Source organism: Peromyscus leucopus, chromosome 11, assembly GCF_004664715.2.
Source record: "Peromyscus leucopus breed LL Stock chromosome 11, UCI_PerLeu_2.1, whole genome shotgun sequence".
Lineage (NCBI taxonomy): Eukaryota > Metazoa > Chordata > Mammalia > Rodentia > Cricetidae > Peromyscus > Peromyscus leucopus.
Genome location: NC_051072.1, coordinates 39,098,293 through 39,115,261, shown reverse-complemented (window position 1 = coordinate 39,115,261; position 16,969 = coordinate 39,098,293). Strand labels below are relative to the sequence as shown.

Sequence of the window (16,969 nt, the reverse complement as noted above, 5' to 3'; positions counted from 1 at the left end):
TTTTATAGGCCAAAGATATCAGTAATGGTGGCTATTAGGAAAGGCTCCAACAGAGGATCCTGGCATAAACTTCTGCAGCAATAGCAAGCTTGATGGACTAAAATCATGTGCTACACAGTTGGTTTTATTTACACTATACTTAGATCTCCTTGTATCATTTTGGACTACTCAAAAAAGGAGAATAAGCCTTTTTTTAAGTGCGAAATAAAAAGAGAGCCAAGGTTATACAAAATAAATTCTATAATAAAAAAGGAAAGGAAAACAAAATACATATGATTGAATATCTGAACTAATCCAGAAAATACAAGTGTCATCACAAAACAAAAAGGAAAAAATATGTCTCAGTAATTGAGAAAGGTCATGGCATTAAATTGAGAGGAATTTTAATTGATAGAAAAATAAATCTGGCATAATTTTCTTTGAGCACATAGTCAATGTCAAAGCCCCAGGGGTCAGCAGTGGACATTACTTCTTCACTGGGCATGATTAGAGAAGCAGTCAAAGGTAATTAGAAAACAGCAATGCCCTTATCTTGACTAAGGACCTGGCAGGTTTATGGGATGTATGACCAGATCTCCATAGACTCTGTCACTTTGGAAGAGTCAAACAGAGTCATGGTGGCTAGGAACTGAAGCACTCTGGTACCACGGTTATTCAAGTCTTGTTTCTGGCTCCCAGCCTAGCTGTCACAGTAGCTGATGGGTAGTAGTAGAATGGACAGATGACTAATTTCTGTGTTCATCATTTAAGTGATCTTTATACCAGGAATATACTGGAGCTTAATGTTTGACATTCTATTTGGCACCAATTGGGATAGCCTGGGAGACGGCACAGGCGGCCCAAGTAATTAATTTACCTTCTATTGAAGTACATTTAGCTCTAGAGCTGTCTGTGAGTTCCAACAAGGAAGGGCCTACCACATTGGATGCAACCTCTAACATCCCCACTTTGAAGAACCAACTCAATTCTGTTCCCTTGCAAAGGAATGAGACAACAAGAATGGTACTGTTTTGGATTTGGAGGAACTATGAAGTACTTCTAGAGTTCTTCCATAGACTTACACAGAGAGCTGTGCATGTGCAATAGGCCATTATTTTCTGGAATCAAATTCTGAACAAGGCTAGCTTCCGACCCTCTGCTTCTGGGACCCCATAGCTCAAGTGAAGCAGGAGAAAAGATCCCGAGTGTTAGTAACTCTGGTGCTGTGTCTCATCTATGAGCCAGGGGTGAGTTCATGCTTTGGCTTTGTGTTTGAGCTGCTCCTCTGTACCTTTGGTGATTACCATCAAGGTAGAGAAGAACTAGACTCTCCTTTGTTCTATAGAACATCCTAATTCATGTAATATTAGCAAGCTTATTTTTTCTCACCTGTTATGCACTTCTTGGATGATTAGAAATCCCTTAATGACATCTGATGTTAGTGAAGGATCTAGGAAAAAATAAAACAAAACATAAGAAGCAAAAAGAAAGAGATTGTTTGTTTCCTTGGGTCCTGGAATACACTGATATGAGACATTTGAAGGTATAATGTACCTTTAGTCAGCACTGCAAGTTTATTGTGGTATATAACAAACCGTGTTGGATATTACTGTGCTCACAAATCCCAAGGACAAACAATTTAAACAATAAGTTCATGTCAGTAACATTCTATAGTAGAGCCTGGAAAGGCCTTGCTCTCAGACCAGGGACCGGGAATTTTCAGGCTCCTATGTCCACCTTCTGCCTTGCTGCGGCATATTCTACATATACCTGGAAGGAGAAGGAATACCCAGGCAAGCATGTGGTGGGAGGTATGGGTCAGCCTGAAGATAGCATGTCATATTTCTGCTCACATCCAGTCACATGGCCAAGAAATGGGGACATCTGTGCTCAGGAAGAAGCAGAGAATGGAATCTGGCAGACAACAAGCAGGATTTGCCACATCAATGGTCTTGATTACAGACCTCTTTTCCCAGATCTTCTTCTCTTTCATCACAGTTGCATCCAAAACCATTTCAAGGTTAGGAAGATTTGCATAAGCCTTTCAAGTCAGTGTTAAAGGAGATTCCCACTTCCTTTTCAACACCCAACCAGTGTCTTACAGCCTTAAACATGGTGAGGGTAATCCCCCAGTGTGACAGCCACAACACACGGAGGAACCCTCTGCATATGCATGCAGTTTCCTCTTCTCTTCTGCATGGTGTGCTTCAAAGTAAGTCCAGAGCAGAGCAGTTGTTTGTAAACAACATAAGACAATGTGCCAGTACATCCTTTACCCTGGTAGGAGTGAAGCGGTGGTCTCTCACCCAGGGCAACTCTCAGAAGCCCTTTTCTGTTCCCCTTCTGTGCAGAATGTGGAACACACATGTGTTTGAGTGGCTGAGGTTGGAAACTGAGTAACATCGTTTCTCCAAAATAGACTTAATAGCAGGGCTGGGGAATGGTTTCCTGACCTGTTTAAGGGAGAGTATCGAGTCAGAGAAAAACATGGTGTATGGGTTTTCGCATTCATTAGCGGAAAAAATCAGATCACATTATACTTTTAAGAGAAACTATGGAATGGCTATTACAATGTTGTTTTCACTATAATTTTACCTTAACTTCTTTAATTTATTTAGCCTATAGTATTTTATTGGTAATGATTTTCATGAATGGGGTCATCATTTAATAATTCTTATCCCTTCAATTAAAGTTTTGGGAAAATTAGTTTGTGTAAGTCTAAACACATCATAACCAGAGAAATGATTGAGAATCACACTTTTAAAAACCCGATTCCAAAGGAAATTATAGTTTCTAGGGAGAAAATACACTTGCAAGAAGACTCTCTTCAGACATTCAAAGTGATTAAAATGTCCTATTTGATGGATCACCCATATATTCCTCAGAAAGAGGCAATGATCATCACTAGAGAACCCCCTGGCAGAAGTGTGCACTAGGTCCAAAGAAAGATGCTGGTTCTCATTACCTGTTAGAGAAAACGATGCTGTACCATTTGGATCATTTCCTTTCTTTCCTGCTGTGCATCCCTGTTTGTGTGGAGCTGGGAAGATCAGGCCCCAGGTTCCTGCTTGTTGCTTACCTTAGTTCCTTCCTGGTTCTAGAAGAGGGAGGTACTACATAGTTACAGATTCGTTTGTATAGTTTGACAAATGTAAGGGTTTTGTTGTTGTTGATGGTGTGTTTTTTGTGGTTTTTTGTTTGTTTGTTTTGGTGATGTTTTTTCAAAGTGAGCTCTCACAATTGTATGATCTTTATGTGCCACAAAACCCAGGCACCTCCTGATTGTGTGGCTGATTATTGGTCAGACATGAAGATATGCAAAATATTCCTGATTGAGAAGTTCTTTAAGACTTCAGCCTTCCTTCCATGTTCCTTCCCAGATCATTTCTTTAAGAGGAATGTTCAATCTCATTTCCTTAAACAAAGGGCCAATTACTAATCAAATTTAAACAACAATAATATTTATTTAAATAGAGAGCCATATACATAACCACAGTGAATAGCAAGTAGACAACAGGGCTAAATCTAAAGGTGTTTATAAATACAGATTGTTTTCGATGAGCAAGTGCTATGCGCAAGGAACAATTGTAGGTGATGCTGATACACTGGTAAAGAAAACAGATTAAAACATCTGCACATGTGGAACTTCCATCCTGATGGGAAGGAGGTGGCTGTGAATAAAAATTAGTTTATCAGAGGCTAGTCAACACTGGAAAGACAAAGAGAGAAGGAAGTAGTTAAAACTCAGAGATGAGGGTGGCAGTTTTACATAAGACAGTATGAGGCTAGCTCACTATGAATAAAATTTTCACTATGGTAAACGTGCACTAATAACTGGGGAAAACATTACCCGGGTAGAAGCTGCACAGGGGCACAAGGCCCTGAGGGAGAACACGCACACACTTCACACTGGAGTGGAGAGAAAGGCACTCAGCAACCATCTGAGAGGAGAGGCTGCGGGGGGCCAGGTCTCCAAGGGCCTGTGGCCACTGCCAGGACTTGGGGACTGGAGAGTAGGGACTTTGCAGAGACCTGATTATCATCTCAGCAGGATTATTCTGTCTGCAACTTGACGAATAAGCGAGAGAGTGTGGGAAGAAGCGGAGGCACCCATACCACAAAAATATCTGTGTTCCAATGCAAGCTTCTTAAAGCAATTTTAGTTTGTTCTACATTACAGATAAAAAAAAAAAAACCCACAAAGACAGAAACATTTTCTACCTCCTCTTTGCCTGTTGGAGTCTGAGAACTCTGAGAAAGGTGGTAATGGAGACAGCCTGATGGAACCAGAACCAGAGTCCGTTCCCACAGGACTGTTCCGACCCTCGGGTATAGCCAGTCTTTGGGCTTTCTAAAGCTGTAGGCAGGCTGTTGGTCAGAGTTGACCAACTTAACCGGACGTGGACGAAGGAATCCATGCTTCCTTACTTCCCTCTTAAATTACAGGCATGCTGAGAAGCCTTGTCAGTCAGGTCAGGGCCTGCCCACAAGCTCAGCAGCAGTCACTTCCACTTGCTCTCATTGGTGTGTCTGCTGATTGAAGGTGTGTACAGTTCCACGGCTCGGTTAGTTGTAGGTGACTGAAGGTCTCTCTAACACAGGCTTTGATTTTCTGGTTTCACCACAACCGTCTCATGCCAAGCCCACCTGAGAGCCTTGTTTGACTTTTTCACTGAGGTAAAACAAAAACTCAGGGGCTTAAAAACTGCCCTGCTAAGTGTTTAAACATGCAGTCATTATGGTTGCTCTGGGCACTATGGGACACATTAATATCTAGCATTTGTTCATGTGATGTCGCTGGTACTTCATAGTAAATGCAGTAATTCAACATCTCCTCTTCCCCATGCTCCCATGACCCCTCTGTAGCCTCTATAAGTTTAGCTTGCTTAGAGTTCTCTAGAACCCTGTGGTATTTGTCCTTTTGTGACTGACATGTTTTGCTATCTCAATCTTGTCGATTGCCATCCATGTCCTAGAATATGGCAGGCTTTTCTACTTGCTCAAGGCTCAGTAATAGTGCCCTGTACAACTGGGCATACCATTCTCTACCCGTCATCACTTGGAGGATAGTTTGGTGATATCCACATCCTGGTTGTTGTGACTAATGCTACGGTGAACATGAAAATGAAGTTATCTCTTTGACGCACTGATCTCTGCACTTTTGGGTAAAGATCCAGAAACTGAGCTGGATCTATTTTTAACCTTATCAGGAAGGTCTAGGCTACTTTTCATAGCGATCTCATCATTTTATAATCCCATCAACAGTGTAAAAGAGGTTCTAATTTTGGTGCAACCATGTCAATGTGTGTGTGTGTCTGTCTGTCTGTCTGTGTCTGTGTGTGTATGTGTGTTTCAATTATCATACTAACTAGCATGATGCAGTGTTATGATTTTCATTTGTATTTTTCTGATGATTAGTGATACTGAACACCTTTTCACATACATGCTGGTGGTTTGTTTGCCTTTCTTAGAGAAATACCTGCTTCTTTGATTGGATGTTTTTAATTGGGAGACATTCCATTATTTTATTTTTTGTTCTTTATAATACAGGAGTTGTGTATGCATTGTGGACATAAACCCATTATTAGAAATGTGGTTTGAAGATACTTTTATCCACCTGTAGGTTGGTTTTTTTTTTCATATTTTGGTTATTTCCTTTGTTGTGCAGAAGATTATTAGAAGTAACTGTACCTATCTGTCCCTGTTCTCCTTGCTTATGCTGGTCTGTGCATTAAAAGGCTTATATTGTGTCCGTACTCCCCACAGTAACCAACAGTTTCTCTGTGATGCCCAGCAAAATCCCAATGACATTTTTCACTGAAGTAGAAAAGCAATCCTGAAATTCATATGGAGCAGCAAAAGACCCTGAATAGCCAAAGCCGGCTTAGAATATTATTGTATATGTGTGTCCTGTGCTGTGTGTATGATGTGGGTGCACGTATGCCATAGCACACGTGGGGTTCAGAGGACAACTTTGTGGAGCCCTATTGGACTAAGACTCTACCCTTGCAAACTCATTTAACTGCTGTCTCCCCTGTAGAGGACTTACGTTCAAGCACAGTCATATTGTACATGACAGTTTCCAGGTGTGAATATTTAGTCCACACACTGGTCTAAGAAGTATTTAATAACAAAAATGGGATCTTGCCATATTATTTGACCAAAATGCATGAGCTTATTTGCTCTTGTATCAAATTCCAGTTATCATCTTCAGCTTCCATTCCTTTATTGTCCTGTGTTATTTGAGACTGTCACTGACAAGCCATAGACAACTATTGTTTCCTGAGATCATCTGATACTTTTCCTAGTAAACTATCAAATATCATTTCACTCATAAATAAGTACATACTGTCAGTGTCTGGTTTTTCTTCATGAAAACCACATGTGAAAATGTAAAATTTACTTGATGTTCTCTCTCTCTCTCTCTCTCTCTCTCTCTCTCTCTCTCTCTCTCTCTCTCTCTCTCTTTCTCTCTCTGTATGTGTGTGGGGGGGGGTGTATAGGACAACTCTGTGAAGTCACAACTCTGCTTTCCTTTCACCTTTATGTGAGTCCCAGGGCTAAAACTCAGAGGGCAACAGGCTCAGAATATCAAGTGCTTTACTGGAACACTATGACATTTCATAGACCTTTAGTTCCTTTTCTTAAATGCCTACCCTCTATGGAAATACACAAATAATGCAAACTAACATTCACAGTAACATTTAATCTAATAAGATTGTAAAATGCCCTGAATATCCTCCTTACATTCGATAGTCAGTTTTGGGGTTGAGAAAGAGTCACATGTGCCTATCACTATAAAATGCAGTCTTCTATAGATGCTCTGTAATATATATATTTATATACATTTAATTCTTTCAAGTATTTTCTTTATTGCACAAATGCTATCTGGCTTGCAGAGAAATTTAGAATGGGCCCATATCATTAGTGTTCATAAGTAAATTTTCTAACCATATGGTATTGGAAAGAATGAGTGAAATAATAGATATGAAGAGAAAATTTTAATCATCATCCAGATGTCCTTATACTTAAGGGTCAGCCTTCCTCTTCCTCCCCAGTGGTGAAATACCAAAGCCACCCTTTCTTTGGCTAGCCAACAGCAAGGGATTCCATACCCTGGCGGCAATTAGGCAAAGAAACTCAGTAACAAGGTAATTGCCTCCAGGCACACCCTGTGTCTGCAGTTAAAGGACTAAAGAATTGTTTCTAACCATTACATTCAGCTACAGCCTTGCCAGAGTTGTTGGGACCTCTGTGCCTTCCGTGTTTCCCCCCAGGAAACTGTTCTCTCTCCTTGGTGAAGGCTATCTAGAGAAAACAGTCTCCACCCCCTCCCTGTCAGGATGTTATCACACCGGTATTACAGCAGAGGGTGGAGGCCCTCGAAGCCACTGAGGCTGTGATGGATCTGGCTCAGCATCTGACACCTCCTTGATGGCCAAGGCACCCTCCCCTGATCTGTCCCTTATGTCCCTTCCTCCCTCATGTTTCCATTCGGATTCTTCTCCGAGCGTTGTGTTTAGACACAGAGCGACTCAGATAAAAACAGTGGTCTTGGTGGATGATGTCAGTGGAAGACAACGATGAACAAGACTAAAACAATGGCTGCTGGCTATACTGGGCATGTATGGGGCTAGGCAATGGGGTCAATGCTTTCTGAACATATTCTCTTCTAATCCTCTCACGGCCCCAGAGCTACCTGTTTTCTTCATCGGGAAGTAGGAGTTTAAGAAGGTATATGACTTAGCCAAGAGTACCTAACTAGTAAGTGACAGAACCAAGATTCGAAATTTAAACCCTAGTTTTCTAATTTAAACTCTCTCAGGATCCCTTCACCTTGTACCACGGAGCAAACGACCTGCCAGTGAATCCACGGTCGTTCTCAGCAAAGCCGTGTGAGAAGCAGTGTGTAGCTGTCCCTGGCTTTAGTTGAGAGTCCGAAGGTTCGCATGAGCATTCAGCTCTGTCCTCCCTAGGAAGCCCTGAGCAGAATGCTTAGTCCAGGAACTCATGTTGGTACAGACTCCCAGGAGACCTGCCATGGTGCCTCATTTTGCCTCACCTCCTTCAAGCCCAAAACTTGCAGTCAGTGTTAAGTATAGGATCCTAAGCTATACATTATATGAAATGATCCGTTTATTCAGGAAAGAAGGAGAGTCCTGGCTCAGGAGAGAGACCACATGGTGGTCAAGAATCAAAATACTTCCCATCAGAACATCAGAGTACCTTCAGGCTAAAAGGATGAGCAATGCAAACAGTTCCACGATTAGTAGACAGTGAGTGTGGAAACAGTCGAGGCAGCTGGATGGGAGGTGGAAATAGACTTCATTACCATACATTGATTGCGCTAAAATGGGAGAATGGAGAGATCTGGGAGCAGTTCTGTTGTTGGCCAGTTTGTCTGATTTCTGTCTGTCCCTTGAGGAAGGAAAGCTCCACAGAAAGCGATTGCCGGCCACATACCACCTTCAAGAGTTCTGAATGCATCAGGCCAACAGGTCCTGGCTCTTACTGCCCACTCTGAGGGACCAATGCCGCTGTATCATCACCACCTTCTTGTAACCATCTGCTGGTGAAAGCCAGCTCTTGTGAGATATGTGCATGCCCGTACTGCATTAAGGGAAGCAAGGACATGAGACAGTATGGCACCACCTCGCTATCTTCCATGAGCTAGACCTTTCGAAGACCTCCAAACAGTCCCTTATTTCTAAGACAATCCTCAGACTCTGCAAAGAAACCCTCCAAGCAGACTGTGGAGGAAACTGCTTTATACCCTACTGTTGTGTTCAAAATTAGAAAAATGAGGATTTAGCAAATTCCAAAAGGCTAGGTTGCAGAGTGAGCTTTGGCATATGTGACCTGTGAGTTATCAGGGTATCGCTTGCAAAGAGTTAATGCTGAAAGGTCCACCCTAGTAGGGGTGCTAAGAAGTGTTCTGTTTTCTTACAGTCGCAGGAGACTTTGAAATATAAACATAAGCATAGTCCCAGGCTCTCGAGTCAGACAGTGTGGGGTTAAAGCAGACTCATAAGAATAGCTCCAAACATATTGCTTATTACAGAGGCACTTTCCTAGGCTTCAGGATTCCTTTTGGTTGACTAGAAAATATTGAGGCCACTTCTAAGGGTGAAGATGTAATGAGACAGTATGCAGAAAGCAGAGTGTGGTGCACATGGCGTATCCTCCAAAATTTATCATCACTGTCATTATTATAATTGGATATTTTCCCTCTCCTCGATTCTTCTGCCACTTTCCCAAGCTTCAGATAATATTGCGCCTTAGATTCCACCTGACTGACAGTGAATCTACAGAGAATTCAGCAGGCCTATGCGTGGACCGGAGGACGCTTAGAAAATCACTCCTCATCTCTTTGACATCAACTGAATTAAGACTGTCTCTCCCACATCCCTTTCTTGGTTTTTTGATACCAAGGACCGTCAGTGAGGCCACATTCCAAAAATTGAGCAGCTCATCTGAAGCCATCTCTAGTTAAGCATGAGTTAGCTCTCGGTTAAATGAAGCTAATTTTCAGAAAGTTAAGCCAGTCACAAATAGCCTAACGTTGAGTTGATTGTCAGTGCCCCTGTGAGAAACAAGTAGTGGCTTCTGTTATTTTATTGAACAAGACCTCTCAGAAGGTCTACCCCTCCTTCTCACATTTGAAAGATTTGGTTAAGAAGCTTTGCATTTAGGAGGAGTTCCTTCCGTGTCCTTTGGTTCTTTATTTTTTTCTTTTGTGGCTTTTCTTCTCTTGCCCTTGCAGAAACAACACATTTATTTTCACAAACCAAGCCATATGTATGTAGGCGACTGAAAAGTAAATAGTCTCCGGCACCTCACTCCTGGGTGACAGCTGCTAAAAGGGGCTAGGGGTCCTATTCACATATCTCTTCATTGCAAGCAGATGCCAACATGCCTTGGCCTGGCTTCTGTTAACATACCCAGCCTACCTGTTGGTTGTACCATGCAATATTGCCACTTTTATATCCCCATTGCTCTTCAGCGCTAGCCCATAGATACAGCCCAACACTGTGTCTTCTTTGACTCACATTCCCTACCACCCTTTCTTGGTCTGCTTCTGCTGCTTCACTCTGGCTGGGCATCCTCTGCCCCTGGCATCCTCTGCACAGCCTGGACCTTATACTCCTTCCATGCATTAAGCTCCCTTTATATAGGTTGCTTTTTGGCATATCTGGTTGCCCAATTCATTATTTTTAGGCTATTTATAACTGGTGCTATACGTTTGGCCTTTATTCCACAATTGCTTCATGTTTTATTCCATTACCTGGAATTTAATGCCTTGTTGAAAAGTGCTGTGTTTCATATATCTGTATTTACCCCAGTATTAATCTAAGGACAAAGACGAACTGCAAAGCTTGTTCACTAAATACTTCATATAAAATCTCTTTCTATAAGGTCATTCACCACTACTGATATTTGTTAATGCTTTGAACTTGGTATTTTCAGTAATATTGTTTTTTCTTGATAATGATTTTTTTTTATTTTAGAAGCATTTACTATAATGGAAATCTAGCATGCAGATGACTTCAGACCAAATGCCCACCTCCCAAATCAAACTCTATTCTGAGAACACTCGTGTTCCCAAACTTAGAAGGCTTCCCCAGCCTATCATTGACATTCATGGTAGTTTGCCCAGCATAATATGTATTCAGTGATGTGCTGTAGAGGTTCTTCCTGAGTTTTTGTTGGTTTGCTTGTTTGTTTGTTTTTTTATGTAAAGATTCAATAGGACATCAGTCACTGTTCTGAGCATCACTTTGTCAGCCTGGTCCTAAGGCAAATTCTTAGCCATGCAGGCATGGGTGGTATGTGTCTTCAGTCCCAACTACTCTAGGGACAGGTTGGAAGGTCATTTGAGCCTATAAGTTATAGACCAATCTGATCACTCTTTGAAAAAGAAAGAAATAAATTAATTTAAATGTAAAGCTAACACAGTTGTTTCATAGATTGGTGTAATTTTAATCAATATTTATAAACAGTTTAATAGATTTGAGGCATTATTTTAGGTAATATTTATGAGGGTTTTTTTTTTTTTTTGAGTCTTTAGTAAGTAATTTAGGCCTTCACATTATTTTAAAAGAGGTTTTCCATATTTAAGAACATTCTCTCCATCTAGTGGACAAAGTGTTATATTACATCTACAGACAAATGGCAAAGATCGTAGTTTTATCTCAGACCAGGCATTTGTTGTTTTTTTTTTTTTTTTGTGTGTGTGTGTAGTTAATAAATGTTTTAGGGGCTGGAACAAGGATGACTGGACTGCTACTCACATCACTAGTGAGGCTACCTGGAAAACAGGACCCCAAGAAAGACACGGAGAAATGGATGAGATCTACATGAACAGCCGGGCATGAGTAGGAGCAATGAAGGGCGAGGGTCGAGGGAAAAAGAGAGGGAGATCCTAGCTGGATCAAGAAAAGAGAGGGAGAACAAGGAATAGGAGACCATGGTAAATGAAGACCACATGAGAAAAGGAAGAAACAAAGAGCTAAAGAGGCCCACAGAAATCCACAAAGATACCCCCACAAAAGACTGCTGGCAATGGTCGAGAGACATCCAGGACTGACCTACTCTGGTGATGGGATGACCAAACACCCTAATAGTTGGGCCAGAAACCCCATCCAAGGACTGAGGCATCTGGATGCAGACATCCATGGCTAGGCCCCAGGTGGAGCGCTGGGAGTCTAGTTAGTGAGAAAGAGGAGGGTTTGAATGAGAATTGTTGAAACCAAGGTTGGATAAAGCACAGGGACAAATAGCCAAACAAATGGAAACACATGAACTATGAACCAAAGGCTGAGGGGCCCCCAACTGGATCAGGCCTTCTGAATAGGTGAGACAGTTGATTGGCTTGATCTGTTTGGAGGCATCTAGGCAGTGGTACCAGGTCCTGGGCTCAGTGCATGAGTTGGCTGTTTGAAACCTGGGACTTATGCAGGGATGCTTGGCTCAGTCTGGGAGGAGGGGACTGGACCTGCCTGGACTGAGTCTATCAGGTCGATCCCAGTCCTCGGGGGAGACCTTGATCTGGAGGAGGTGGAAATGGGGGGTGGGCTGGGGGGAAGGGGAGGGGGCAGGAAGGGAGAGAACAAGGGAATCTGTGGCTATTATGTAGAACTGAATAGTATTGTAAAATAAAATTTTAAAAAAGTTTTAATTTTCACAGACAGTATTATTGCAAAAATATTTTAAGATACCTGGTAATATTTTTCAAAAAACTACAGTAGGGTGTCTATATATGCTAAGATTTTCTTAGTTGAACTGAAAACATACTGTATTTAAAAATATAAATGAATGATTTTTGGTGATTCAGTTAGCATTGGTCCGATTAAAGTGAGAAAAAGTAAATCTGAAATCACACTCTCCTATCTCCGTTGTTTTTCATGCAGAATATGTAGCGAGGGGCTTCCTTCTGTTTCATTTAACCCTAACATTATTCTGCAAAATCATAAGGGGAAGCAAGCACAGATGCTTTGTAGGGCATTTCCATCCTCGGGTCCTCTGTGACTGTCTCCTTAAAGCAAAACCTACTCCCATCCCTCCCTATCCTTCTGAATAGTGTCTCCCAGACGTGTATTGGCTGGCACCGAAAGCCTGCTTTAGTTACTATTTCCTTATGGAAACATCACAGGCCCGAGTTAATACTATTGCTTTTACGTTTTTAATCACAGTATACTGGTAATAAGGGTTTAATAAATGCTTATTTAATGAATAACATCCAAGAAGTACATCCCTAAATACCCCTGATATCCCTCTTTGATGATTTAAAAACCCTGCCTTCCTGGCTTTCCTGGGGACAGCCAAAGTGCCTGCAAAGCGATGACCCTACCCAGGCGAGTAAGATGCCTCTTGTTTGGTCCACAGCTACTGACACGTGCTTGTGCCTCATGGAAGCATGCACTCTGTGAGCACAACTTTGAGAACAATAGATAAGTAAATCTTGGCTCGGTGACTTTCATCAATCAGCTTTTCTAGAACCTGTCATCTTTGTCTATAAAGTGAATGTTTAATTAGATAATCTGCCAGTGTTTTGACAGAACCAAATAAGTACATTTGTAAGATGACATCATTCTAAGAAAATCTTAAAGGTTGGGGAGATGGTTCAGTTGGTAAATCCTTGCCACACAAGCACTGAGTTCCTAACTCCTGCTTGCAAGTTAAAAGCCTGTCATGGGCAGCTTGTGTCTGTAATCCCATCTTTGGTGAGGCAGCCCCCATCAGTCAGTAAACTCCAACTTATATGAGAGAATCCATCTCAAAAATGAAATTGAAAGCAATTGATGGAGATAACATCAACCTTTGGCCTGCATGCATACACAAACATGTACATCCACCACACACCCCTACACACACACAGACAGAGACACACACACAGAGAGAGAGAGAGAGAGAGAGAGAGAGAGAGAGAGAGAGAGAGAGAGAGAGAATTTTAAGTTGGAAAAGTTTTTTGATTAACTGAACTACACTGTAATTTTCTCCCTCTTTCTTTGAGGTTGATTCGGGTGTTGCTTGATCATAGATGCATATGTGATAAATGATTCACCCACCTCCCCAGCTTGACTTACTTGAGACACCAGGGACACAACACTGTGTGTGTGTGTGTGTGTGTGTGTGTGTGTGTGTGTGTGTGTGTGTGTGTTTGGTGCATATGGACATATTACAAATTAACCCCAGGGCATTGTTTGTGTAGGCCAGCACTGTGAGTCTCAATGTCAGTCACCATCTATTGCAAATAAAAGGTTTCTTAGATGAAAGATGGAAATGCATTAATCTATGGGCATAACAATAAGTCACTAGGAGTTGAGTTAATACTATATTCATTTGGCAGCATAATAGTAGCAGGTTCTCTCTTTGGGTCTATAACCAGGTCCTTGACTCATCCAATAAAGGTTTTTGAAAGAACTCCCGAAATGCTGAGATATTTTAAAGTCCATTTTGTGAGAGCTCAAAAATCTAGAAATGAAGACCAAAATAGCAAACATTTTCAATTAATTGCCAAGGAACAGGCCAGTGTCTTTGGTAGCATGAAGGGTATTTCACAAGGCTCTCAGATCTCCAGAAAATCTTTCTGGATAAAAGTTAAGTCCTAAATAATGAATGTCAGTTGTCTTAGCAAAGGAGAGGCAAGTAATCAAGGGAGCAACTCAAGAAATACTAGCCAGAGAGAAGGGGTGACGGTTCAATGTGAGTTGATCACAAAGTGCCTGGTGGTCTATGGTGTACCTTGGGCTGAGAAGGTGGTTGCTTGCCATTGAGGGACATCCAAGACCTTCAGTCTAGTCAAGAATTTTGTGTTTGATTCTGAAGCAGAGTGAGTTGCTAAAGAGTTTCAGCTGCTGCAGTCAGTCATGCTTGCATTTTAAGAAGGTAAAAAGGTACTAGATAAAGACTGGAAAATAGATTCAAGAGAAAACTGTAAAGGCTGATGCAGATTCACAGCAAAGGATGGAGAAATTAATGTCTGAGTAAGTATAGTGTGAGAAAAGAAAGAAGCCCAGGTTCAGGTGAATTGTGACATTAGACAGTGGCCGTTGATCAACCATACTCAAATATATACTGAATTATTATGAATTTGTTCTTTTCTAAACAGGAATTCTGTGCTCAGAGCTACTTTTGCAAAATGACTTCCTTTTTTTTAAAATTAAAGTTTGGTTTAAGAAAACTTATGCCTTATAAATTGTTAAAATCCAAGGAAAATAAGAATGCCAAGCCAATGTGGTAAATACAATTGCGGATTTGTTTTTCTGGTTTGTTTGTTTGCAGTGCAAGGGTTCAAACTCAGGCTATGCAAATATGCTACCACTAAACTATATCTATAGTTCAATGTTGTAATTTTTTCTAGCAAGAGTTAGATATAAAATCTTGCCATCATTCCCCAAATCAAGCTAACTCCTCTGCTGAGATATTAGCATGCCAGTGCTCACCCCAATGCAATTCTTCTTCCTCTATCCACAGTTTCGATGTGGACAATGGTACATCAGCGGCACGGAGTCCCTTGGATCCCATGACCAGCCCAGGATCTGGGCTAATCCTCCAAGCAAACTTTGTCCACAGTCAACGCCGGGAGTCCTTCTTGTATCGATCCGACAGCGATTATGACCTCTCTCCAAAGTCTATGTCCAGGAACTCCTCGATTGCCAGCGATATGTGAGTATAAGGGTAGGGCAGAAAAGGGAGAAGAACCTAGGACAAACCTGAGCAAATACATCTCTGAGTGGATGATGGCATAAATGATTTCATCTGTTTCATCCTCCTTTGGTACAGAAAGTGAATAAAATTATCCAAGCTGAAGATGAATAGTAGAGTTAACTTGAGTACACTATCACTCTTAATTAAAGGAAGAAACGTTTTCTCAGAAAATGTATTGTTTGGGAAAAGTAGAATTAAATGTTTAATGGAAAATTACACTTAAAACATCAGTTTATATTTATGTAAGACTTCTGTTTTAGATGTTCAACCACACGTATATTTTCTAATATTTAAAAAAAAAAAGCCTTAAATTTGGGTTGGAGACCCTTATGATGTTAGGATGGACAGTGTCTTGACTATATCTTAATTGACATGTGTATAGACCTGAAACTGGACAAATCTTTCAGGGGTTTTGTACAAATTAAACCAGTTTTGAACATAAATCACCAGAGGCAATATTATACTTGAGTTCGTTTATGACATGGCGCAGATTAGAAATGAATTAAAACTAACAGGTTTGTAGATAATATGGGGCTTATCAACTCATTTCCCAAGCACATTCTGTTTGTAAACTTACTATACTGTTCATATTCTTTCTTCATTGAGGAAATTTTCCACACAGGTTCCTAGTCTCACTTAATATGTGCATTGAATAGATAAAAGGGAAGGGGTTCATATCAAACTTCACAGAAACACAATCAGCCACATGTGATGAAGATCTAGATCAAGGAAGTAAGAGTGCAGCAAAGAGATTGGTCCAATTGTAAGAGGCACAAGGCCTACCAACAGAACTGTAAGGGTGTGTGTGTGTGTGTGTGTGTGTGTGTGTGTGTGTGTGTGTACGCGCGTGCAAGCGGGAGGGGGGGTGTAGCTGGTAGAGAAAAAGAAACAAAAGGAGTGCCATAATTATGACCCTGACTAAGTAAATAAATAACAGTAGTATTTACGTGGAGAACAGGACAGAGAGTGGACAATATAATGCCAGACACTGCATAGTGGATTCAGCATTTATAGAATAGTATAGAAAAAACTTGACAGTTGTTGGCAAGGGAAGAACAAAGATGAGAAATAACAGTCCACCAGACTAGAAGAAATGCAAAGGTCAGTTACCTTCTATAATTACTAGGTGTTTAGATAGCATTTGAGTGAAGCACCCTAATCAGACAATGGAGTTAGAAGCCCAATAGGTTGGAGAATGCATTGAAAGTGGTTCTCTGAACCAGCAAATACATATTAGAAAATTGATGAGAAGGGGAGTAAGAGAATTAAAGCTGACTAAGGAAGAAATAAATTCAAGAGAAAAACTTTAAAATTAATAGCACTTGAGTTGAGTGAAGGCCGAGAAGCTAGAGACTAAAAATCAGGCAGAAAAAGGATTACAGATAAAGAGTTACTTAGACAAATATGATCTTGAGCTCAAGAAACAGTTTCTGGAAAAGTAGTAGAGGCTGTGAGTGTGTTCTTTAGGGAGGACAAAGAGGAAACAAGTAAAAGAAGAAATATAAATATAGAGATGAAGGGGCAAAAGGTTTAGAGAATTCATGGCTAATGATGTCTGCTTGTCCATTAAACTGGAGGTTTATCTGTTGACACCAATGACAGTGGAATGGGAGCTTGAGGACAAGGTGAACGGACAGAGCCACTACATACCCAGGCCTGGTGGGACACATCTGTAATTTCAGCTACTCCGAGGTTGAGGTAGGACATTGGCAAATTCAGACTGTCTCAGCTATTAAAGACGTGCAGGTGAAGAAGCACAGGACGGTCCTGGCAACACAGT

The 16,969-nt window shown here is 41.1% G+C and overlaps 1 protein-coding gene across 6 annotated transcripts in view; it reads left to right on the top strand.

Annotated features, from left to right (window-relative positions):
* Positions 1 to 16,969, top strand: part of Pde4d (phosphodiesterase 4D) — a 912,160-nt gene that overhangs the window by 684,133 nt on the left and 211,058 nt on the right. For all 6 annotated transcript variants that reach the window (XM_028885080.2, XM_028885038.2, XM_028885046.2 and 3 more), the window contains exon 2: positions 14,956 to 15,147. In XM_028885080.2, the coding sequence (XP_028740913.1) occupies positions 15,005 to 15,147 (143 nt within the window). In that variant the 5' untranslated portion in view covers positions 14,956 to 15,004. The remainder of the gene's footprint in view (positions 1 to 14,955; positions 15,148 to 16,969) is intronic.